General features: G+C 35.4%; 2 protein-coding genes and 1 long non-coding RNA gene across 6 annotated transcripts; 2 read left to right on the top strand and 1 right to left on the bottom strand.

Annotated features, from left to right (window-relative positions):
- Positions 1–11,256: 11,256 nt before the first annotated feature.
- Positions 11,257–17,100, top strand: LOC127565568 (uncharacterized). 3 transcript variants are annotated; one of them, XR_007954902.1, is made up of 3 exons: positions 11,257–11,465; positions 11,554–11,709; positions 17,047–17,100. It is a non-coding gene; the product is annotated as an uncharacterized LOC127565568 (long non-coding RNA). The 3 variants fall into 3 exon arrangements; XR_007954901.1 differs by having other exon boundaries at positions 11,257–11,471; XR_007954900.1 differs by having other exon boundaries at positions 11,257–11,479.
- Positions 17,101–18,783: 1,683 nt separating this feature from the next.
- LOC117568598 (tyrosine-protein phosphatase 69D) lies at positions 18,784–25,205 on the bottom strand. 2 transcript variants are annotated; one of them, XM_034249348.2, is made up of 12 exons: positions 24,942–25,205; positions 24,104–24,206; positions 22,024–23,840; positions 21,712–21,960; positions 21,409–21,652; positions 20,458–21,346; positions 20,245–20,391; positions 20,066–20,176; positions 19,822–20,001; positions 19,452–19,759; positions 19,247–19,382; positions 18,784–19,177 (listed from the first exon to the last, which is right to left on the bottom strand). In XM_034249348.2, exons 1-12 carry the CDS (start codon positions 25,030–25,032, stop codon positions 19,100–19,102), a joined length of 4,353 nt encoding a protein of 1,450 aa, XP_034105239.1. In that variant the 5' UTR covers positions 25,033–25,205; the 3' UTR covers positions 18,784–19,099. The 2 variants fall into 2 exon arrangements, with proteins under 2 accessions (XP_034105239.1, XP_034105238.1); XM_034249347.2 differs by having other exon boundaries at positions 18,785–19,177; positions 20,458–21,349; positions 24,942–25,204.
- Positions 25,206–25,533: 328 nt separating this feature from the next.
- LOC117569067 (probable small nuclear ribonucleoprotein Sm D1) lies at positions 25,534–26,313 on the top strand. Its single transcript, XM_034250081.2, has 2 exons — positions 25,534–25,658; positions 25,912–26,313. Exons 1-2 carry the CDS (start codon positions 25,645–25,647, stop codon positions 26,270–26,272), a joined length of 375 nt encoding a protein of 124 aa, XP_034105972.1. The 5' UTR covers positions 25,534–25,644; the 3' UTR covers positions 26,273–26,313.
- Positions 26,314–26,477: the final 164 nt, after the last annotated feature.

Raw genomic sequence — 26,477 nt, 5'->3', positions numbered from 1 at the left:
AATTCTATGACAAATCCCAGCTAATTTATTACTTTTGTGCTGTTCGAGAATTTCAATAATTCTACATTAATTAATTCAATATCGCTGCGCGACTTTTATATTTTGATTGATGGAAATTTGTGCAACCAAAATTATGAAAATACATCAGGTTTGTTGAATTAATTAGGAGTTCTTTCACACCCCGACAAATTAACAAATATATAAAAAATAATTGCAACTTTAGTGTTAAACATTTCTTAAATTTAGAATTCAAACGTGTTTAAAATAAATAATTAAATTTACCAATATGTACATGATATTAAATATAGATCAATAATAAAAATGCACTCAAAATTTTTTACTATAAGCCAACGGCATTTTAACTAATCTAACAAAATAAAAATTGTATTACAAATATTTATATTTTTTCATTTACTTTTTTTACTTCACTTTAATTTAAAATCATACGAATTGAATTTGAATTAACTTATAAATTGTTTAAGAAAGTGTTTCATATAATTTATGTAATTGCTCAATATTTACATGGTATTGAATACAAAAATTTTCAATCAAAATAATTCTAAGGCTGTCAAAAAAAGATTGACAAAATTCCCAATATTAAATGTATGTAGTAACTTTTCTTATTCAAATTTTCTTTTAAATAACCAGAAAGGCAACACAAAAAGCAACTGGGATGACAATAAATGACTTTCTTATCAATGTATTAAACTTTAATTAATCAAACTTTCTTAGGGTCGTTACAATCTCCTCTATCTCTGACACCCCGCGCAGACAAATAAGCTTTAATTGAGGAAAGGAGTGTCAGGGAGCAAAACAATTTGCCAATATGGATCTCGAATCGGAGGCATAAAGAAGTCCGACAAGATAGCGTTGATGTGTCCTTTCATCGGAATTGCGTTTCACACTTTCGGGTACTCATGTGAGTGTACTCGGTATTTATTTTGACACGTGCGGCCCCCGCGCTCCTTGATCAGCGTAATGCAGAAGACATTCAGACATTCACATCCGCGGTTGGCCTTTGATTTAAAAATTGTGTTGATGCAGCAAATTAAAAGATCAAAGTGAACTCATCCGTATCCCGAATTATGAGGTACGAGTGTATATATGTATATACTCATATAATAAGATGCAAAACTAAAGCAAAATATTCGCACAACACAAACAAAACAAAAAAGAAGTGATGTATGAATGCGAGTGTATTCATGAATACACAAAACACATCCGTAGGGCGAAATGACAAATGGTGCAAGTTGATTGGATTGAACGAGCGAGGTGCGTACGATATGACAATGCTTCAGCACAAGGAGTCAACTGTGAATACGAATACGAATACGAATGCGATTGTGAGTACACTCACACATAATAAGTATGAGTGTATGTAGACGAGGAAGAAGAGAGATTATCTGGCTAGGTCGTGGTCTTCTGAACAACTTGAACATGTGAATCAATGAGGCACTCACTCACATGTGGGTGAAGTGTTTGTTGTCAGGAAGGTACGCGAGTGCCACCTTTGGGTGCCAGTAACTGAGTGTGACTGTGAGTGTCAGTGTGAGTGCACATCAGGCAAACAACACTGCCAGTTGCCAGTTGCCAGTTGGAAGTTGGAAGTTGCCAGTTGGTGTTGCAACTGCAAACGGCAACGGCAACCGAGATCGCTGTTGCAGATAAAGGCACTTGGGATGTTTCTTATTGCATGTCGTGATTGTGTCAGTTTGTATGTTCCCACTGGCAGCACTTGCAAAAATTAAGCAGCAACCAATCATTGTTAAATATAATGCTTGCCCGTTTGTTTAAATTGAAAAGTTTTAAATTATCACGCCACAGCATCAAAACCAAATCATTCCAATTAAATGTGAATCCATTTCAGCCGTCAACACAGTGGGGCAAATGTTGCAACATGCTCTGTGCTCTTAGCATGCATTTGCCATTCAAACTATTGGCCAATGAATGTGTATATGTATATTTAAATAGGAATTCATGACGTCAACTATTACATAGAACATGCAGCGAAAATATGTTTGTAAAATGAATTTAAGTTACACGTAATTTATATTTTATTCACACTCTCATTATTCATACTATAACATTTATTTGATAATTAATATATTAATATATAATTAAATATCTAATATTTGCAAAAGCAATTTCATTGAAATAATTGTAATTAACTAAACATGAACATAAGAACTTTCAAAAGGAAAAATTATTTAAGATTAATTGTAATATTATTAACTCGAACTATAAACTTTATTTTATTGACGCTACAATTCATTTAATTCATTTATTCTGTATTTCTCTAATTTACTACTCTATTAATGGAATTGAATAAATGTTATATGATGTAATGTTTGTCTCGATCACTATTCAAATTGATACAACAATATTGAACTCGAGGTAACAAATTCAAAGTCATGAAGAGATTGCACAGTGAAGCAAACGAAAAACATTAAGATAATAATATTCATTTATTATGCAATTTTACACTCGTTTTCACACATATTGTTTTAAATCATGTCTGCTTTTAATTTAATATTATTTTATAAATTGGTATTACCCATTAACATATTGATTAAAGACACTTTGAATATTTAAAAGTTAATGTAGCTTTTTCTTAATTATTCTCAAATAAATGTGCTCAATATAATGAATACTTTTCGAAGATATTCACTATTCAAACCTAAGCACAGTGGCGCATGCATTAACATGCTCAGTCAGTGTTCGGAGTAGTTTCACTTTACAAATTGAATATCATTAATTATGATATCATGAGTGGCCGCAATAATCATTCACTATTCAAATTGGTGGCAAATAGTGTGTAGCGATTCCACCTGGGGATTTGAATTGTTGACAGTGATCGCGCCACATGAGATGAGAATATGAAGATGTAGATGTATATGACGATGTAGACAGAGAGTCGACATTTGGGATAGACGAGCAAGAAGAGCAAGATCGAGATCGGAATAGGGATAGAACTCGAGATCGGAATCGGGAATCTGAATCGGGATCGAGATCGCGATCGTTAAGTGGCTGCTTACCCATATCATCTCGTTGTCTGTCAGTTGACTGTGCCGAGCGAGGTGTGCGTCAGATGCTTAATTTAAATTACTCGAGGGGCGGCAACGAAGCGATGCCAACAAACAGCAGGAGTGTGTAGAATGGAGAATCTGGAGAGTGGAGAGAGAGAAAAAGAGAGGAACAAGAGGAAGAACAAGAGCCAGCAGCTCAGCATGAGTAGCTGCGATTTGACACCTCGACTGACAGCTGAAATTGTGGAAAATTATTGAGCGCATTGGAAGTGGAACCCAAGAGGGCGCCCATTAGATCCCTGCTTCGTTTTTTTCTCCTCAATCTCGCTTTCGCTCTCTTTCTCTCTCCGTCTTTAAATGTGTATAAAAACAGAATGTCTTTATTTTGAAAAGCACTCGCAGAGCATATTTGGAAGTTGTGAACAGGGGAATTGTGCAGCAGACCTCTAATTTATTCCACATCAAATTGCCGTATAATTAAAATGTTCTTGCACTTGGTTGCTGTTTTTACGACTTCACAAACAAATAATCATATATTTTGTAACCGAATCTGGCCATCATTTTCACTTTGAAATTCACAGTCGATTCTTGAAAACCAAAGACGATCTCTTAATAAAAGTTGAATGCCTAAATGATGTCTTCATAGAAATAAATGCTTAAATGAGATATTCACAGAAGTTGAAGCCCCAAATGATAGAATGCAATTAGCGCCCCATTCAATGGGAACTAGTAGGAAGTAATTCCTTCCCCATATTGATAGGCATATGCTTTAATGGGATAGCAATATTGTTTTTAAACATGCAAGCGATTTGCATTTTGGGCACTATGAAAATGTTTCTGCTTAAATAATATATTATATGAATTTTATATTGATGATTTCGCTTAGATGTTAGGCAGAAAATAGGAATTGAGTGTTTAGATAAAATGAAGTCAAAACTCCTCTAAAGTATTTATACTTTATTGTTGCAAATTTATGTTTGTTTCATGGTAAATTTGTGTTTACTGCAAAATATGAGAATTCTTCTAACATAAATTTAAAATACAAAGACATCTTAATCTAAAAAAATGTAAAATACTACATTTCCGATTAACATCTGATGAATGAAATGAACGAAAAACGAAAGCAGACTACATTGAAGTAACGCTTTATTGGGAACTCCTCATTCTCTTATTTGAACACACACGATGCAAAACAATTACAAAATGTGTTATTACTCGATACCTATTATTAACTCCCATTTCTTTTAGGCATAAATAGAGCAGGTAGACACATCTATATCAATAGCAAAAAGAAAACAATTTAAAGAAGAAATAACATGTTCCTTTTCTATTTAAAGATGTAGTCATTGAGCTGTCTTTTCAGTTCCAACCCAGTTCCTTAAGTCAATTCAATTTACACCCAACTCAAAATATAAATTTGACTTCGAAGTACAATTATACAAGTAGATTCTAATCGTAGAGAAGAAGTTAAGAGTAAAAGGTGCATTCTCTAGTGAGCACAAAGAACACTCACTGCTTATTAGGCCCCCGAATTTCGATGATGTGGTTATTGAGTTGCCGTGAGTTGAGTCGTGCTCCTTTTAAGGGAACGCAGTACAATATGTTAACAATAATGAATTCAGAATCATGTCTTTTGTCGCCGAAAACATTTACCGCAACGAAATGAACATAAAACTGTCATATTTTCTGATGACTTTATATTTATGAAGGCCAAAAATGTTGATCGTAAAAACGAAAACACATAACAAAACCAGTTGTTTTTCTTATTGCAAAAATTATCATTATGAATTCATATTCGATGAGACTGTTTGGGATTGAAGATTGAAGAAGGTACCAACAACAACAACAACATCAAGAAGTCAGGGAACTGGGCACGAAGTACATCTCGAATGTCAGAACACACAGGCGGTACGTGCTTTACATTTTAAACGATTGGCAAAGTTGTCTGCACTAATTGATCGCTTCCGAGCGTGGAACCCTTTAGACGATTGTCAAACTGGACCAAACTACGACTCCGAATATGAACTGAAATCATCAAATGAAATGTAATGATGTCCTCCTGTCACTCTGACTAGATTATTTCCTTCCCAAACTGATGTTCTCTTGTTTGACATTTGTCAATGTGATTATTGTGATAATATTTTGGTTCAGTTTTGTTTTCTTTTTGTTATGATGTCTCCTCTGAAATCTTTTCTTTACCTGTTGGCATTTCGAGTTGATGAAGATGGTTTTTTTTTTCCAGAGCTTTTGCAGTTCTGGAACTAATTGCTTATGGCCATTGTCTTGAGTTTGTCTGCGACTATGCGCATTACTTTTTTTTCAGCTGACAAAGTTATTTTTTTATTTTCGTTGTTGTTTGTTTGGGGTCTTATCAACGGGGCTGGGGCTGGTCTCCTAAGTATTCGCCACGAGTAATACGTGTCTGTTTTCGCTGCAGTCTGCTCATATATCCGATTTCCCGCTGTAAGTCGACTCTTTGGCGCAACCTGAGCATATGCATGATATGTATTTGCCTCGTTATTCACTGTTGTTTAACACCGAATTCCGGAATATTTTCTTGGAACTTCATTTTCCCAAGCTTTTTGTGTAAGCGCTCCGATATCCGAGATGCGGCAGCAGATACCCTGTAGACAATGATTGAATACTTTAATTTTAAATAAATCATTTGCAAAAAAAATTATATTAACTGGGAAGTAGGTGAAACTTCTATTTAAGGTTGGTCTACAAACCTCACATATTTAATTAAGATGAAAATTAAATCAAAATATCTATTCTATACATTGCGAAACTGTTGCATATAATTTTTGGTATTATGCGTATATAATTTTTGGTATTATAAAATGCAGAAAATTCAAAGAAATTATAAATTTGAAAATAATGTAAATTGAGATCTTCAAATAATATTATTCGGAAACTTATTTATAGTTTAAGTGGTTAGGTTACTTTTAACTCTTACATTAAAATTTTTAAAGTAAACTTTTTAAAATACAACAAAGTAAATAGTTTTAATATTTATAGTGCAAAGATGAAACAAATTTTCAACAAAATAAATAAATTAGATACATCCTATACATTTTTCATATTAAGACCTTTTCTTGTTTCTTACAATTTAATACTAATTCTATTATGAAAATATTAAGATTATGATTTTCAAAATATAAACAAATCATATAATAGTTCATTACGATATTTTGAAATAGCATCCATTGCGAAATTCCTAAAATCAACTAGCATATCAAAATATTTAATAACCCATTTATATATTGTATATTACGTCCTGATAAAGTTTCCCCATAAACCAGAAGAACTTAATTATGTAAAACAGTTATTGAAAAGCAGTTCAAGAGTGTATATATTTCATAGGGTGGAATGGGGATTAGAATGTGAATGGGAGTGGTGATGGGGTTGGGGTGTTGCCTCCTGTTGGCACTTCCAAAAATTTCATTAGCAGCAACATTATTTCGCATTCGAATCGAAAGTGCTTGAAACTTGTTTATGATTCGAAACTACGCGTGTACATAAAACGCACTCATACAAATCCATTCATATTCACGCACACAACATTCACATTTGTGAGCGTGTTGAAAATTTGTAAAGGATTGTCCGGAAGGTTGTTGCCACACCGCGTCTTCATGCCTCATGCCACCGTGCCACATCGGGCCACATTGTGCCACGCGTTGTGCTGCTGGGGGAAATGTTAAAATGGAACAATCTGCTACATTGTGTAAAGTGTACACTGTACACAGTGAACACAGTGAACACGGGCAACCACCGCGCGTAGTCAGCGCACCGAGCAGTCGGCATCAGCATCAATAAAATCATAGCACGCCCCCATTGTGAAAATGTGGAAAATGTTTCAAATAGTAGTCAGTACACTGTGCGTATGTGTGTGTGTGTGTGTGCCACAAAAGGAACTGTAACTGAAAATGGCATTTAGGTTCTGCTTTCAAAAAAGGACTTTTCAAAATAAATGGCCTCAAATATCAAATGATTATTGACGCTTTTTATGTTTTAATAATGCGAGCAGTAATATTGTATATTAAGGGTTAAATGAACCCATCCAACGCGTCATCAACACTCGTCGTCGCCTTCGGCAACAATAAAACTTTCAAATTCGTTTTAAAACGACACCGGCTGTTTCCACAATTTATGGCTGAATTTTCTTTTACAACAGCCGTTAACTTCTAAAGAAAGCCGAATACACTTATAAATAAGTGTATATGAATATGTCATGCTTAACACTTTTTTGCGCCACCAAATGTTCACGACAAAAAAGAGCTGCGACAGCTTCACAAAAATTTGCTACACTTGCTAGCTCTTTAATAAACAATTTTCCTATCAAGAAATTACATTTAAGTTGAAACATCTCTTTACATTTTTAGCTTGCAATAATGAATTTGTGGTATTTACAACTCTATGTGAAACAATGTTCATTCAAGAAACTTAATAATGGTAACTTAGTATGTACGCATAGTATGTACACTTAGTATGTTCGCATAGAAAAACCGATAGCTGAATTTAGCTTACTTTTGAAAGCATACTTTTGCTTTAATACACAATTCAAATATTTATAAAAAACAGTCGTTAAATATATACAAATATTGTATATCAAATTACAATGTTTAAGTATTTATTTAATTAGTTAAAACAGCAATTAAAAGAAAACTTTTCCAACATTCATGTAAACTAAAGCACGCAAATTGCAGATGATCTGCTTGTCGCAAGCAGTTCAAATGCGTTCTCATGCACTGCTTACCAACTGTTCCCAAGACTAATTTACCTGTAGTGTGACAAATAGTGAACAGTTGCAAACATTAACATCCATTTGATTAATTGTGCTAAACTATTTGTAATTAGATGGCACTCGCATTAATCTACATTTATTTAGATGTATTTCGAGGATGTTGAAATTACATTTTATTTATGTTGACTGCGATAACAAGCAATGAATGAATGAAGTGCGCATAAGTTTGGCATCAACAGAAGAAGAAGAAGTGCTACCTCTGTGATGTGCAACATATTAGCTAAAGGAAATAAATACATTTATCATTTCACTGTGGCAGGAACCAAGACAGACCACCCGTCGCCATTGGACGGTCGCCAATATAGAGCGAAAGAAAGAGTGAGAGAGAGAGAGAGGGAGAGAAAGTGAGAGTGTGAGCTGCGACATCCTGTAGTTTAGTTTTTGTGATGCGTTTGCGTCTTCGACTGTGGTCCAGCATGAAAGTCTTGTTTTCCTGTCGAAATTGCCACAATATCCTTTATGTCCATCGATATAATGGACAACACACAGCAGCAACAACAACAACAACGCACTGTGTTATTGTTCTGTTCAACTCATACACTGTGTTATTGACTTGGGTGTCGGTTAAATCCCCCAGTTGTCCGGAGACTTTGCTCACTGTGTATTAAAACGCATACAAGAATAATACCCAAGTCATTTATCACTTGGCATATTGTCCGGCTCTGCGATTGGCGTAGTCTCCTGAACCCATTTCCCGCTTCACTGCCACCGTCGGCCGCTTTTCCTACTCCTCCTTCATATGCGTTTCGCACTATAATAATAAATAAATATCGGGATTGTATCGAACTGTGCGGCACGAGAGCAAATGGTCCTTCGATTGAATGGGATGACCTTTTCACTGTCATTTCATTTCGAGCACAGCTCGCCTAGCCCAGCTCGGTTAGCATCATTGTCTATTGCGCTTTGGGAACGGAAACCCCTAATCTAGCCATGATGTTATTTCCAAGTGCTATCATTTCACTCACTCATTCAGGGGATGGAAATTGAATTGAATTGAGCATTGGGCGAAATATTTTTCGTTTCAACGTTGGAATTCATTGTCTCATTTCTCCTTCTGTTCCTTTCTTTTCTTCTTAGCGTCTGAGGTCAAAATATTTACGGTCAGCATTTATCTTCCTTTATAGGAAACTCCTTCAGGCAAACCTTACCAAATTATTTTAATACACTTACCGAGGGTAAAACAACATTGGCCACAAATGTGTTAAGCATTTGGCTATAGATAATCCTTAATGCATATACTTCATCGAGTAGACGAGTTTATAACAGCATTCAAGAAACGTGAGTTGTAATTGGAAACGAATGCGAACATTTATCATGTTTGTAACATGCTTGTAATATGATCAAAATCAAAGTAAAAAAATGTTCTACCCCTAACCCACCCCATTTGGAAATAATGATGCTGCTAATATTTTTTTGGCCTGACTTAAAAGTGATTTCGTGACTGTTTGACTTTCAGTGGGATGACGTTCAAATTATAATATGACTGATTACTCCAGTAGCATGTCGCATAAACACAGAAATCAATTCATGTTCTCGCAAACTCCAGAATATAATATGCACAATGTATCTGAGCCTTATATGGGGATGATTTTGTGTGAGGGAGAATTTAAGGTAACCTTTTGATAAACCATCAAATTAATAGCGAAAATGTTTCGTATTTCTTAGTCGTACTCAATTAGCCCTAAAACCCTTTCGATCGATGCAATGCAGAGAAAGTGCACTGCTTGCATTGCAACTGCACTTCAATCAAGCAGTTCATTCAGTATGTAAAAACTGTTCCCAGTGTTTTAAATTAAGACATTTCACGTTTATTAGTTTTAAAATGGAAAGTCAAAATAAATGAACCTAGAATCTCAACAACGTCACATTAAAAAAGAGTTTGCCTTTAAACCTGATTGGGCACCGTTGCCACCTCCTTTGTTGGTAGATCAGAACACGTGTTGACGCTACCGCAAAATGCAACACGGTATTTACTCGGCCCGCACGGTGCATGCTGCATGTGCAGTGGCATGCCCCAAAGGCTGATAGGTATGTGCTGTGTTGCGGCATGGTTTGGGATGGTAAAGTGGTTAAGGACTCGCGTATCGTAAAATTGCATTCGATGCCAAACAGACCGATGAAGCTGCATCCTCATTAAAAACAAGGGAGGCGTTCTTTGGCATGTGTGTGTGTCTGCAAAAATTTCCATATTGAAATTGAATTTTCGCTATGTTTGTTGCGGTTTTGCTGTGGGCGTTGCCGCTGCTTTTCAGTTAAACTGCAGCTGCTGCAACCGACGCGACGTTTTGAGAGCAGTCTAAAGGAGAATGCGAGTCTACGCATACTTATGCAAAGCAGCTAGGATGTCAATTTTCACAGTGACAGATAAAGCAACAGATAATTCAGTCAGCATCGCAAGCAACTTATATACCATTCATATATATATATCTATATTTACATAAATATTCTATGTAAATGCGAGTGTTTGTATGTAATGTGGCAAGTTGGGTGGTAGTGTTAAAAGCTCGGGATAATTTAATTAAAATTGTAAAATATTTGGCGGATTTTGCATAAGCTTGCAAAATCCCATTAATTCAGAAAGCAACCCATTGTTGACCGCAACACAATCAAAATATGCAAATTTATCGCATTAACTCGCGTGAAACTTCGAATGCTGGCCCCAGCTTGGCAGCCAGTCAGCGAATGGGATAACAGCACAGCAAAGAAAGCCCAATGCTGTTAGTAAACAAATACCATAGCCATTTAATTGAGAAACGACCTCAAGCAACGCTCAACGCCCAATGCCAACGACCAACGACCTACGCCCTATGCCAAAAAATAAGTAAGTATAAGATACTCACTCCCATCACTGAGCTTGAGGAGTTTTGTTAGATGGCCCGCGAGATCATAGTCCTATTCCTTTCGACCGCGTTCGCCACGCCAAAATAATTTAAATTTCCTTTTCTTGCGCCAACCCTCTAAGAAACATTCAAACATTTACTTGCTTCAGTTGAGCAGCAAAAAGAAGAGAAAAAAAGGGCCAGCAATCCGCATAGAATAAATTCGCTTTCATTAATTTTACGACAATGTTGTTGGTGAGTGCTTTAACCGTAAGTACACTTACATAGACATTAAGAATTGTGTTTTAAAAGCAGCTAACTTTTAGCTTTGATTCGTTATGTTTATAGCGTTTAAAAAGCATATAATTATAACAGCTTAGCAAGCTTTAAACTCGATAACAGTTCGAAATTCGATAACAGTCTATTGTATCGAGGTAGCTTCGATCACTTGCCAACTACACCTATTATGAGAGCTTAGCAAGGTTCAAGTTCGATAACAGTTAATTGTATCGAACTACATCTTTTTATGGTTCATTAAGTTGGTTCATCACTGTTCAATTTAAAACTTGTTCAGCTCGATTAGTTCCCCTAAACAATGTAAAGTAGACAAAACAAAGTGCCTCAACAACAACAAACAAATTCACTAATAGTTGCCGCATTAATGAGCTTTATTTATCACAAATATTGTCGGGTTAAATTTATGTAAATGATGTATCTATTAACTATGCATGCTTTCAGCTAAACAGTTGTCTATTGCGCTCGACAAAAACAAACAGACAAATAGGAAATATGCAAATTTGATTTGTATGTGTTAGTGTATGTGTGCGTGTGTATGTAGATTGAACAATGGACTAACCGTTTAAGTAATTGAATATCCATTTTCTTCTGTTTACATTTCCACCAGTAAAACGGACACTTTGGCCCAAGAACACAATGAAGTTGAGTTGAAATCCCCTATTCTAGTCTCATTGGCATGTCCTGGGATACCGCAATTGAGCATTTGGCTGGCACATTAACAGCAGCCAGTCAACAGCAAAAGCACAGCATTGAGTGGAGAGTGGTGAGTGTTTCTGTGGGTGTGGAGGGGGGAAATGGTGGGGTGGAACAACCGAAATACTTACCCATAACTGTGTGTACTGTTGTTGTACTCTGTGTCTGGTTGAATCTAGTTTGGTTTGGTTTCAGTTTCGTTTCGTCTCGTTTGCTTGCCGTTCAGCGTGACAAAGAGTGGGCGTTACTCTCCAATCCAATTTTCGGATTTGACTCCATTTAGATGAATTGAAGGATTAGAATAGGCGAAAAAAAAGGTTCTGCAAAGCCAATAATGGCCATGGGTACAATTCAATTTCGCCTAGCCTAGTGTACTTAAAATTTAAAAAGGATTTACGCCGTTTTTTCGGAATTGATGATGTTTTCTAATTACATTTACATAACATTATTTCCACTGTTAGATGCTCATTATGTGTTATCCGAAAATGCTAACACATGTTTTTATACCCAACCCAGGAAGGGTATTCAGATTTGATTAACGTCACAAACCAAATGCAAGTATCTATGCTTGTAAATATATCCTGTAAACGATAACTCGAGTAATCCTGTATTTAGTCCTAATGCAGTTTATCAACTTATAGTACTCCATAAATATAAAGTCAGAAATAAATATATATGTTAAGCGAGTGGCCTTAAGAAAACTATTTGAAAAACAATGTTTTCGATTACAATACCTTATTCATTATTTTTTCCTATACATTTATTTAAACCTTATAGTATAATATGACTTGATGAATTATCTTAATTTAAACAACAAAAACCTAATTTGACAATATATATGTTAAATCTCAAGAATACCAAACCTTAATTTGTACATTATTAATTATTAATACCCTGCACCTAGTTTTTTATTTTTTATTTTTTTTAATGGAAATGGTTTTATCCAAAAAATATACAGTGGCGAGCAAAAGTGAATACATGTTTGACACTTCTGACTTTAATGTGATGTAAAATTCATAAAAATATGTTAATCGATTTAATTTCTTTTTTCCAATAATCTTTAATTATTTCTACTATATATAAAAAGAACAATTTTTCAAAAACCAAGTTGTTTATATTTTAAATAATTGTTTATTTAAAAAAAGCCAAAATATCGCCTTTTCCACGTTTGGGCTTTTCATGTGATACTTGTGCCCGAGCATTAACTTTAACTAAACAATAATATTTTATTTTAATATTTTGCTCGTAAATTTGAATTTTTCAAATCGTCTCAATGTAAACTCAATTTTAATGCAGTTTTAACAATTTCTGGAATTAGATAGTTTGTGGTTAAAGCAAATCCCTCACTCCCACAACTGACTGTAGGGTACAATTATTTATGACTGTGGTGTAGACGCTTCAGTGGGATTGGTGTGAGCCGCAAAAGTCCCCCAAAAAAAATAAAAATCAAGAGAAGAGAGGAAGGAAGAAGAGAGTAGAAGCGAGTACGTCATACTGCGCAAGCTGTGTTGGACCTGCACAGCAGGCGCTGGCGGAATTTTGTTCTTATCTTATCCTGCTGTCGTGCTTTGTGTACACAGAGAATATGTTCTTATTTGTGAAATTGCTTACTTGTGCCGATCTCTGACTAACTAGTTTCTACCATGCTCCTGATGGTCTCTTGTCTTCCGTCTGTTGAGTTCTGTTTTGTTCTGTTCTGTTGTCTACAGACTGCTGTCGATTGTCTGCTGTCCGTTGTCCAAGTTCAACTTCAATTTCACGTCCAACGTCCAAGTCCAACTGCAGTGCCTTGTTTCTGTAGTTATGTTGATAATGTAGAACAACAATATATGAATGCAGACAATGAAACAAACAAGAGATTACTTGCAAACTGTTGAAACTCTTGATAGCTTTGGTACAAGTATCTTTGGCAACAAGCGAGGACCCCCTGGCGACCAAACACAGCCACATCCGATGTTATTTCACCTACGAAAGGATGTTTGCACTCCGTTATCAATGCTTATATCTGACAAAATTATTTGTATGTACGCCTACAACATAACATGACTCAAAAATCATAACAATCGAACAAGCATGCATACATTAAGGTGTGGAGTTCCTCTCCTTACAAATACAACTCCTTCCCTAAAACCAAAGCCTCGAGGTATTTTCGTTCGGTTTTTGGGATTGCTGTCTTCATTCCTGAAGATTGTCACGCTAATTGGAAAAATTTAAAGTTTACATTTTAAAGAAATTCAAGACAGGGCTTTAACTTTGGGAAAAAGTGAATTTCTCCTCACTGTTTCGGAGGTCAGCTTTCCCTAATCATAGTCTTAGGGCTTATTAAATTAAAAACAAAACGTAACGGGAATATTCATGTTATTCCTGCCATAGTTCGCTGTGAGAAAATGATCTCTAATCCTAGTTAATGCCGTACTATTGGGAAATATCGAAATAATATTTCGCTACAATTCGCTTGCCACCCAATCGATTGATGACGCTACCGTAATTAATTTCACTTAAACCCCTTGGCTGCCCTTTTTAAAATCTCACCCAAACGAATTAAGACACGTGTATAAAAGTGACTTGATTTCAACAGGAACTACAGGGAAGCATTACTTCCACCCTTCTGTTAACACCCCCCTAACAAAACACAGAGAGATTGTGAGTCGACTCTCTGGCTCCATGCTGTGAGTTAATTCCTTTCGATGTGGTTATGAATTAGGCACAACTCATCATTTGCAGCAGCAGCATCTGGGTGGGAGTGGGAGTGTGAGAGAGTTTGTGTGCGGTTCGGAACAGGATGCAGGGTGGGCGTACCGGTTCAGCTTCACGAATATCGAATCAGACACACAAAGTTTGTGTTAACACCCGACCATAACATTACACATAGCCGAAAGCCGAAAGCAGAAAGCCATCAGGATGAAACAATATGGCACGTGACACGTCCTTTACTGCTGCCAAACGTCGTCGCTATGTGACAACAAACAAATAAAACGTGTCGCTCTCCCCGCTTCTAAGGAACATGCCCCCCTTTCGTTCCACGTGATCCAAAGATGGCAAGTAAAAAAACATAATGTGCAGGATATGCCCATATAGTATTGTACATTCATATGTGGGGTTCTTTTTTTGCCAACAATAAGAGTTGTTTCAGAACGAACTATAAACTTAATCTTACATGCGATACATACATTATCCTGCATGCGAATATAATGGCATGGCTAAATCGAGGATGACGAAAGGTGGCTTTTAAAAAGTCCATTTATTCCATCTACACATTCAATAAATGTTTCTATATAATATTTTTTTTAATTTATAACAAGCCTTTTTTATAGCTTTTGTAAGCTTTAAAGCTGCAAAAATGTAATCTCTAACTGGCAGTGAAACTATTTTTATTCACTAAATCGAGTTCAAAGTTGTTTATTACCTCATTTAATTAAGTTCGCTTTTTATTTTAAATCCAATTGTAAATTCTTATAAGTTTTTATCAGAAATCTTAGTTTTATTAGCTCGTTAACTTGGCTCTGCATTGTTAAATCAGCTGTATAATATTCCTCAGTTGTTACATTAATCTTTTCCACCCCACTTACACTTTTTGCCCAACAATTTCCCTGTATTCAATAATGCAGTGAAAATAGAGGGAATAAAGTAATACTAAATTAAAACCAAATATTAAACATAGTCTTATATTGACTGCCATTCAATATAAGACTATGCTTAATCATTTTTTTTTTGTGTTTAATTCATCAGGATATTTTTTTAAAGTACGATCCAACGGCAATCTCACCTTATTAATTTCAATTATTTCGTTATGAATAGAATCTTTGATAATTATTCTAATTTTGCTGATAATATTTCCTTAATACAACATAACAAGCTGAAACTAAAATATGGCTAGAGTATATGTATTTTCTATAATATACAACCTATTGCACTTAAAACAAAACAGCTCTATTCCTTCTTTGCTTACAAAATAATTCAGTAATAATGTATCCTTGTTAAGTAACATTGATTCATTCGCAGTAATTAAGTTTGTTCAAAATTTTACGAACTACCAGTTAACTTAATGAGAACTGTTGTATGATTGCGCATAGAACAAACACTCTCCATTCTGCCTGGCGGGGTGAGTTTCTAACAGGGGTTATTCCTCGTAGCGTCACTGATTACGGATTCCTTCAAAGCCGATGGGCAAAAGAGGAGCGGGAGGCATGCGCTAGCGAAGTTGGTGGGTTTTATGAAGGTAAACAAGGACCAACGCTCGCTATTTGTGTTTGTTTTTGCATCACTGTCAGTGCGCTGAGCACTGACTTTGACACGTTTTCTGACTTAATTTTAGTTTATTGCTTTTTATGTGTGCGCGATGTGCGGTGGGAAGTGGGAGGTGGGCAGTCAGAAGTGGGAAGTGGGCGGTGGTGCGATGAGAAGCTATCATAGCCGAAACTGTTCGACTGCAGTTTATGTCCGACAAACAATTGGCGTTCTTAACTCGAGCGACGGGGCGGCGGTCGCCGTCGAAGCAGGCACGTGTTGCGGATGAGACCGGCACTGAAATGCCCACTGCGCATACCGGACTACACAGTGAGAAAAAATGTATAGTATTGATAAACTTTTACGGCACAGATTTTCCTGAGTCATAAATCGATTTCGATGATATTTAATATTAACAAATTAACATTCTTCTTACACCAAATATTTCAAAACTATTGCAAATAGTTAAATGTACTTTACACTATGGAAAAATTGTTTATACAAAGTAAACACAAAAACAAAAATTTTTTGTTTCAATACACAAATAACGATAAATAAGAAAAAAATAAGTAGTGTTAGTTCACAATGTGCAATATTAATACCACTTATTGTTACATGAACAATTTGGACATCTGTAGATTAAGGCAGCATAATTCTTGTCAACAAACAGATCTTTTTTCTCTGTGTATATGCTGCTCCTTTGAAGTCATCCACAACCCTCCCACAATGCTCTTTCTCTATCCCTCTCGACTGACTCTAACGTTGACTTTTCCAACTCGATGCTGCTGCTATTGCTGCTGAGCCATGAAATACTCGTAAGTCAGCCTCCGCAGCCAGAGGACAACATCATCAGGTTAGGGTTGCCGTTGGTTGGTTTTGTTATTGCAGGGTTACCAAAGTTCGCTCCACTTATGCATGTCGCAGATACGAAGTTTTGTGTTTGCTCTTCTCACGCTTGTGACTACCAAATGACGGATTGAAATACATATGTAAATATTTGTTTGTGGGCCGCTGGTCGCTTTTCATGCTTTTCATGCAATCCTCCAATCCCCCGGGTGCCCTTATTAGATAGCAGGCACAAGGTGCCTGATTATAGCTTTGTGATAATGATAATTGTTTTTTTTTTATTTTATGTTTATAATATATTCATTTATTTGGTTCTTTATTTTTCGAAAAAAAGAGACATCAATGTCTGGCACGTGGCGAAGTTTATCGTATTGATAAGATGATAAGGCAAATGAATGGATTAAAACAAGTACTATATTTGCGATAAATTATTCATTATGTATGCATAAGCTTGCCTGTATACCAAACCATATCCTGCGAAACTATGAGAAAAATTATAAATGAAACATTGCAAATCAATTTGTCAACTTAATTTATTAATAATAACCTTCGGAGGATCCTGTAATTTTTATTTAGCAACTTCGATACGGACTTTGCCACTAAGCATTAACATAAAATATTTAATATTCTATAATATTTTAGTCTAAAAATTTGATTGAATAAATAGATTTTGCCGATTGTCAATTATTGAATAGGTAAGACGAGCATACCTATTCAACAATTCACAATTAGAAAATTCTATTTTTGAAATCAAATTTTTTAAAAAGAATTTGAGGATCAAGGAGAAATAGTTTTTTTTAATTCTTATTGACCCACTCCACTTTAAATTTACACAAAGTTATTTACAGTGCATAAAGACTAATTACTAGAGAAGCCGGAATCAGAATGCGGGCAAACAGGCATAGAAGTACATCAACTGACCTTTCAACTCCATCCACATTTCGTTCATCAAGCACAAAGTCATCAGCTGCATCTGTCTTTTTCAGACACTCCTACAATTTCAGTTAGTGAATGAAAATGGAAAAAGAATCATTAAATTTTCAACATCGTACTCGTCGTACAGGCCGAGTGGCCGTTCATAAGTGTTTACACAAGTCTTCAGTTTTAACTGAAAACATAATTTTCAGCTTGATGATGAATTTAAGTGGCAACCGATACGAGTCTCGACTCGCCTCTCTCGCTCTCTGGCTCGTTTCGTATTCTGATTCTGACATACAGAACGTTTCTATGCACCCGGCAATATTTGCACAAAAAAGTTAATTAATTTAATGAAAGCTCTGCTCTCTCCCGTGTACATTTACTAATGTATCTATGTGTGTATGAGCAGATACTACGAGTATGTAGTACAACATAATTTGTTGCCTCTGCGCCAAATTTACTTTTACCATTCCAAGTTCATGCTTCAGATTTGTTTGAACTTACTAAATAAGTTTATGATATATATTAAATTAAAAGTAAAGAAAGAAAAAAAAGAATTCTTATATGCGTTATTTCAAATAGACAAAGTTGTAATTTACACTAAAATTAAAGGAAAATAATAAATCTTTAGTATGTTATGTATGTATAATAAAAATTACTGCGAACTTTAAAAGTTGAATTAAAAATTTAAGAAAGGTTTTTAATCATAAAACAAGTTTATCATATAAGTAGGCAATAACATTAATTTGTATTTTAAGAGTTGTGAAAACAGAATTAATAAATCACCCTTTATGCACCCAATTAACCAGGCAACTCAATTAGTTTTGGTTTAGTCGTGAAAAGTATTTTCTTAAGGTGATTGATGAGTAGAAGGCCCGAGAAGATTTCAGTGTATTATTCCCAAAATAGTAGAATTTTAAAGTTCTTCATTACATAATTTTGGATAAGCTTCATCACACTGCGACATGTACACTGTACTCTTTTCCTTCTCCCTCTAAATTATTTTTCTTACCTACTCGCAATATTTCCCTTATATTTAAAACAGATCCACACAATTAAAATTGTTTTTCAAATTAACTTTCTAACTTCTCCTAATTTTTGTGTTATCAAAACAGAGTTTTACCAATACTAAAAGAAAAGGGATTGTTTTCATAAATGTAAAAGATACATATTTTATTTATTATTTTTTACACGAAATCTTATAAAATAAATTAATATACTTCCTTTGGTAGCTTTATCAATATATATATAAATACGCACGTACAGACATATACATAAGCATCTGTATAGACACATTGTATTGTATAAGGTTAAAAATATAATGGTAAAAAAATGTATACATTCGCCGCATTCAAATACTCGTACATACTATATGTAGTTTCATGAAATGTACATTTTTATAATATCTATGTATTTTAATGTGTAAAGCTGCCTACACTTATCTTATGAGTACACACACAATTATTTCCTTAATCCACAATATTTTCCGATAATTTATGTAGATCTGAATAGTTTATTATGGCGCGATGTAGGAACTCGTATTGTGCCTGCAAATTAACAAATTGTTTGTTATTTATTTGTACTAATTATTTAAGTGCCGTTGTAATATAACTTACGAATGAATTTAAAAGTCCTGGTCGCTGAGATCGCAATTTTCTTGTGGTTGAACATATATCTACGCTCTTCTCGAATCGCAAATGCTGAACCAAAATGCACATGGCAACAAAAATTGAACTTCGATCAGTACCCAAGCTGTAAAGATAAGAAATATTTATATTTATATCAATAATTTATCACAACTAATTGACATATCTAAATTACCTGCAGTGAACTGTGAGGGGAGATCGGCAACCAATATTTTTATGGTTTTTATAATGTTTGTGCGCTTGGTCTACAAGTTCAATAATTCCCCGACATACTTCAGGAACTTCCCCATCCACAGTAGGCCAACCGTTATACTGGAATTGCGTAACCTTCAGAGTATCATCGATTTTGCAATTTGTTACATAGAATTCACGCCGTGTATAATACGGGCAACTTTCACTGTGTACGTATTTTACGAGTATTTGATCATATTGAATTTCATCATCTGCCCAATAGCGTGGACACTTCCTTGGACCTTCGCCAATCTGAAAGAGAGATTTGGTCATATATGTAACTATTGACAATCTGGCATCAATCTCATACTCACTTCGGAAATCGTTATAAGTGTGGAAACACTTTGCTCTGAAATCATTCTCCAAAAATCGCCTATAGTACTTTCCATAGGATCTTGTGCGATGATAAATGATTCAGTATTATCATATCCTTCAATAAACGAAGCATTTATGTATGTGGAATTATCCCGCATTGGAATTGGACTTAGAATAACCTAAAGAAGATTTTGAATATAATTAATAGGTAACTAACATTCATTAATAAGCATATATAATTACTCTATTGCGGTCATATGGAATTATTTCATGGCTTCTGTTTTTCTGCATATTCTCCTCAACTTCACCTACGCTGCAGGTCTTATTTATCTCATCAGCTGTCGAAATCAATTTCTTTAAATGGAGAACAAATTATATTATTATTTTTGGGAATGGAACTTAAATAAAGATGTGGTTCTAACCTCAAATTCTGTTTCCAGCAAGCATTTTCCTTCATTAGGTTTAAATTTAAGAGAGTCAATTGTCGATTGAAGCAAAGCTAGCGGTATATCCGTATTCCCATAGGTGGCAGTGTCCAACAATGCTCGGTAAAGGAAAATGTATTGTTTCTGTTAAGTAAAAAGAGTATTAAAGTATGCACTATTATCCATCATTAAACTGCTGCAATAGCTTACCAAGGACTGAACCAAAAAGTTACGTTGATGTCGCAGATCACACACTGTATTAAATATCGAAACCATACTTTCTTCTTCCAATTGTTGAACAAGAGAGTCGAGTGCAACAAGGGTTCCAGTTCTGCCAACACCAGCACTGCAATGCACTAATATTGGCCCCCTTTGCACAGAGTAGACGGAATTAATTTGTCGTATAAACTTAATGATACCATGCGGATGCTCGGGAGCCATAAAATCTTTCCATGTCAGATAATGGTATTGTGTTATTTGTCGATGGTCTTCCTCTTCACCAATAAGATTCGATTTCGTCACGTCCAATGATCGTATAATGTAATCACCAGTTTTACGCTCTGCGGTAAATTTAACCGAAATATCGCCAAATTGTTTGGAATCGAAAACTCTTTCTGGCCAATACTTCGCGCATTTTGATTTGTTATACTCCTCCAGATTCGTAAGCATCACAATTATCTCTAAATGTTGTTCCCATATCATACGCCAAAAGTCATTGATGGTCGTTTCCATGGGTCCCTGGGCACAAATGAACTTCTTCCGCTCCTTGTAACCAATCACAAAGTTAGCATTAATATAATCAGTACTTTGGGTTCCATTAGTTGGAGATAGTTTCACTCGAGTTTGATCGTATGCCTTTATATCAGGATATCTATTCTTGCATGCATTTTCTTTCATATCACTATTCTTTGTCGTACGATCACTAAAGCGATTGGGCAGCATCTCATATTCGCGTAGAAAACCATAATCTGTGTCCTTATGTCGATTCTTATAGGCTGTCACCAAATCGGTTTTATGTATAGGCCCAGTATCGAAACCCTTTTGGTTACCAGAGCCAATGAATTGACTATGGTTGTTGATTCGTCGTCCAAATAGTGCCCTGCTAAGTGGGCAAAACAATTAATTAGCTAATCACAAATAGTATTTTAGATAAATAAATACCTTAATGAGTCCCTCAATGTCAAGGTATCTTCGTCGGGCATTGCGTTCTTAGTCTTTTGATGATGTATAATCCATAATGTTACAAAGATCACAACTACGGCCAGTGAAATCGCCAGCACTTGAATACCAGTATTCAAATAAAACTTTGTATCGTCAAGAGATTGAATTTGTTCAGCTTTAGTAGCGGGTGTAATGACATCAAAGTAATCACTATATGCCATAAGAACAGTCTCCCCAGATCGCACTGTAGAGAATAAAATAGTTAGTATACATGTAATATAAACAAAGTCTGTTAAGACTTACCAATAATTTCAATAAATCCAGTGTAATTTGAATTTATGTCAATTTCGCCATCCCAAATCTCTAGGGGATTACTGACAGCAACTTCTTCTGGTGCATTTGTTGGAATGTTAGTGCCTAAGCTCGTGTCTTCATTGCTTGTAGCAACTGTGGGATTTCGTCTTCTACGTTTTCTGCCTTCTAACATTTTAATCGAGTTTTCTGTTAGATTGCCAAGCTTGATAAGATCTTCCTTAGGTGGCAGAATGGGATCTAAATTAAAAAATAAATTCTTGATTAACTCATTAAATTCAACATAAACATTGAAATTCGTACCTGGTTTAGAAATGGGGCGTTGTGTGTTGTAAAAAGGAGTATCGATAAGACACTTGCGACATATATCATCATTGGCAAGGAGGTCCTCGAGATTATTCGAGAATCGCATTTCATCGCCCAAAAATATCTCCGATTTGAAATAGCGAGTACTAAGCATCTCAGCCAAATAAGCATGGTTATGTGTCTTACTGATATTACTCAGCTCATTAAACGTGGCTATATTCAGCTTAGCCGGAGGAGGCAACTCGATGTCTCCATTTACGATCTTAACCAGATACAATCGATAGCAGCAAATTGGACCATTTCTCTCGCTTACTTTGGGCAAGTACAATTTCAAGACATATTTGGGACCGTTCTTCACCTTTGTCCACATCGTTTTGCCAATTGTTTCGGGCGTCGAAATAGGCATAAAGCAATTGGCCACAGCAGGTTCGCCAGTCTTCTTATGTCTCGTTATCGCAGAGACGGTTACAGTGTAGTTCGTATTGGGGCTGACATTTTCGTAGCTGGCTTTGTGACTAGGTTCATCCACTCTGCGTATAGTTGGTCCCCACTTTTCGGTAGATATAATTCCATCTTGATTGTATGTATAATTGCCCTCTAAGTTAATGAGATATGAAACGATTTTGCCATTTGGTGTCTTGGGCACACCCCAACCAACAGAAACAGAATTAGATCGGGAGTTATTCTGCTGATTGCAATGAATAGTCAAATTCATGGGTTTCGTGGCAACGCCATCCATGGTGGTGCCATTCACAATCTCAGACCAATTACCACATGTCTTTGTCAGATCACTGCAAGCGCGCACCTGAAACTTGTAGTCAGTTGCAGTTTTCAATTTATCAAACATATATGGCAAATTGCGAGAGTTCTGTTGGTAAGTGACCGTCTCAATTAACTTGGACTTTTCACCCGATTCGGACACAGTCAATTCATAGTACTGAATGAATTCAATTAAGTCTTGCGATGGCGGATTCCAGCCAATCGTAATTGTCGATGCTGTGCTCCCGGTTGTCTCCACTTTGGGTATAAACGTTGGATCATGATCCAATGTAGTGACGCCAAATGGATATTGATTTGGTGTCCCATCGCCAATCGAGTTTTTGCCAGTTATTCGTAAATGGTAAGTTGTATTCGCTTTGAAATTGTCGAGCACATAGGATGTGTAGTTGCCATTGATATACTGTTTATAATATTCGAAGGTCGATGAACCCGCCTGGGCGTATTGTATAAAGAACTTTTGCACTGGATCGTTGCCATCGTATGATGTCCAATTGAGAAATATCTTGTTGGCACCCACAGCTTTCACATAATCAATACTGATCTGTGGCACTTCCATCACAAGCAACGCAATCTCTTTGGCCACAATCTCTTCACCAGTGGATCCATATAGCACACATTTATACGTGCCGTTTTCTTTTTTATAGACTTCTGTGAATTCCAAAGTGAAGTTTAATCGTGTCTCGCTCAACTGTGTGATACTGTAAAAGTTTTCGAGATCCGCCACATGGCTGCCGTCTTTTAGCCATTTCAACTGCTTATTTAAGGTCATATTTTGTGGATAAATGTCAAATACACAATACAATATGGCACTATGACCTATCTTTCGTTTAATGTAATCAACCGTACTATCAATGACTTTTGGTTGAAGAAATGGCTGCAAGTTGTATGCGATTGTGTCATTGCTCTTAGGAAGTTTGCATGTGTAGTTGCCAATATCCGTTATAACCACATCACGTATGTGAAGCACATTGTTATATTTAGATATACCATCGCTGCTGTTATCATCCGTCACAATATCACCACTAATTGTAAATCTGAAAGTAATAAATAACAAAAATGTTAACGGAAATGTTACAAAATATATCATTTTTATAATGGTTCATCAAGTTTTGTTATATTTATACTACATTGAAATCTTTTGGATAAGAAAATATAATTAAGTGTTTGTTTTTTGTGTTTTACTATCATAGTAACTTTCACAGAAGATGATGTATTATTTAATTGAGCAATTATATAGTATTATTTTCCATAGATTTTTTAAGTTACCAAAATATATATATAATATGTATATGCTTACCTGGTATCCACAGCGTTAATGCTCTCGTTCTTAAATATCCAAGTCGCAGGTTCTGTCTCGGAAACACATCCTAAGGATGCGTTTGTCCCTATTTTCACCCATTCTGCAACGACAAGTGAAGAACAAAGAAGTTAGAGATAGTTTTAAAAGGTGCAGTCAGAAAAATACAGCATGATGTCAGCCCCACTCACGAAACCCTATCAGCAAAAAGGGCTTAACAGCTCCACCAATTTGATGACGAATGAAACGTAATAAAACGTACTGCACTTTGACACTTAATTAACAGCACATCAAACAAAAAACGCTTTTATAATTAAAAATGACGACAAGCATAAATTAAAATTTTTATAAAAGTAACATCGAATAACTCAACTGTTGACTGAACTCAACTGTTGACGGCGGCCGGTCTATGAAACGCCCTCCCCCCTCTACTTCGCCCCACCACCCATTTTCAACAACACAATATTAGTATACACTTGCTGGCCCATTTTTAGGGGTGTACTACACACAAAAATGACAGATCTAATAAGCGTACTTGCAAACGAAATGTCGAGCATGTCTCACAGTTTCTCATCCTTCGACTAACACATAAAAATCCTTTATCACACATAAAGCAAATAGGCGGTGTGCACTCATACATAAGTACATACGAATATGCATGTGTATATACACACATTGGGTTTGTATATCTGCAGATAAATTTGCGTAGATATTTATGTATGTGTATGTGTATATACAAAATAAAATGCAGTCAAAACACGGAAACTATCACAAAATCCATATATGTAGTTGTTTGCTTTGCATAAATGTTTGATATTATTTCACACTTTATTTATACCTCTAATAGATCCTTGTGCAAATTCATTTGTAAATAAGAAAAGTAAAAGAGTCACAAAGCCATATATTCGGTGTTCGTAAAAACACGCCATCGCCTAATAACTATGTGAATACTTTTCAATATTTAAAAGGACATAAGCGCTTTAGTCCCTTTCCGTTTTATTTGTTTTATCAATTTCACTGTTGCAAACTTTTACAACAACATATTAATTTAATTCTGCTTCTAGTTTGTTAAAAACTGGCTAGACTCTATTTGGCACAGGGTGTAAGAAGACCAAAAAAAAATATTCTCATCAATTCCACACCCTTTAAAAAATGTTTCACAATTTTGGTATATCGAAAACGAAACACCATCAGCTGTGTATATCGATACTGTATTTCGATAAATTCCGTTGAAATCTTCAATTTATTATAAATAAACTGTTTTGGACAAATCCATTAACACAAAACATATCATACAATTAATAAAATGACTACACTATTAATAATTAAAACCTTTGTATTTATATTTTGTAATAAAATTAAAATGATAACATTTAGATAGCTGCTTCATCAACCACCCTACGAATAAATCGATAATAGAAAAAGCGACGCTATCTTGCCTACGTTTAATACAATTGATGCGGCGTTGTAGTTTCTTTTTCCCTGCCGGCTCCAATTTTTTGCATTTATCTGATTTTTGGTACCAATATAAATAAAGCAAAATGAAGTTGGTGAGGTATGTTAAGTATACGAGTGCCACCAAATATAATTTATAACCTAAACGCGGCTGTGTGTATTAATTACATGTGTGATTGCAAATTTGTATACATATAACCCAAGTGTTTGTACTTAAGTATGTGTGTGTGTGCATCTGTCAACATGCTTAAGAGTCGAAAAACCCCGCGAAATGTTAAATACTAATTTTTAATGAATGATGCACTCATTGAAACTAAATTTAATTATATTTATAATTAAATTCACCTTTTCAGATTCTTAATGAAGTTAAGTCACGAGACTGTGACAGTTGAATTGAAGAACGGAACTCAAATTCATGGCACAATCACCGGAGTGGATGTTGCTATGAACACACATCTGAAAAGTGTTAAAATGACCATCAAGAATCGAGATCCCGTCCACTTGGAGTCCTTGAGCATTCGTGGTAATAACATACGCTACTTCATACTGCCCGACAGTCTGCCATTGGAAACTCTGCTTATTGATGATACTCCCAAGTCGAAGTCAAAGAAAAAGGATAGTGGCCGTGTTGGAAACCGAGGACGAGGAAGAGGCAGCCGTGGACGTGGTGGACCAAGGGGACGTGGCAGAGGCAGAGCTCCGGCCAGACGTTAAATATGTAATACACAATATAATAAAAACACATACAACTACTATTGGACTATTTCATTAAGTTGCCACAGACAGATGCATTCTGTCAAGTATATATATTCAGAATAGTTAATAGCAGTAAGCACAAAAAGATTGTATTAAAAAGTATAAAATATGCATTTTTTAAGCATTATTAACACTTTAATAACAAAATATATGAAAGTTTAAT

Source organism: Drosophila albomicans, chromosome 3 (genome assembly GCF_009650485.2).
Source record: "Drosophila albomicans strain 15112-1751.03 chromosome 3, ASM965048v2, whole genome shotgun sequence".
NCBI classification, from domain to species: Eukaryota; Metazoa; Arthropoda; class Insecta; order Diptera; family Drosophilidae; genus Drosophila; species Drosophila albomicans.
This window is presented reverse-complemented; position numbering and strand designations above follow the sequence as displayed.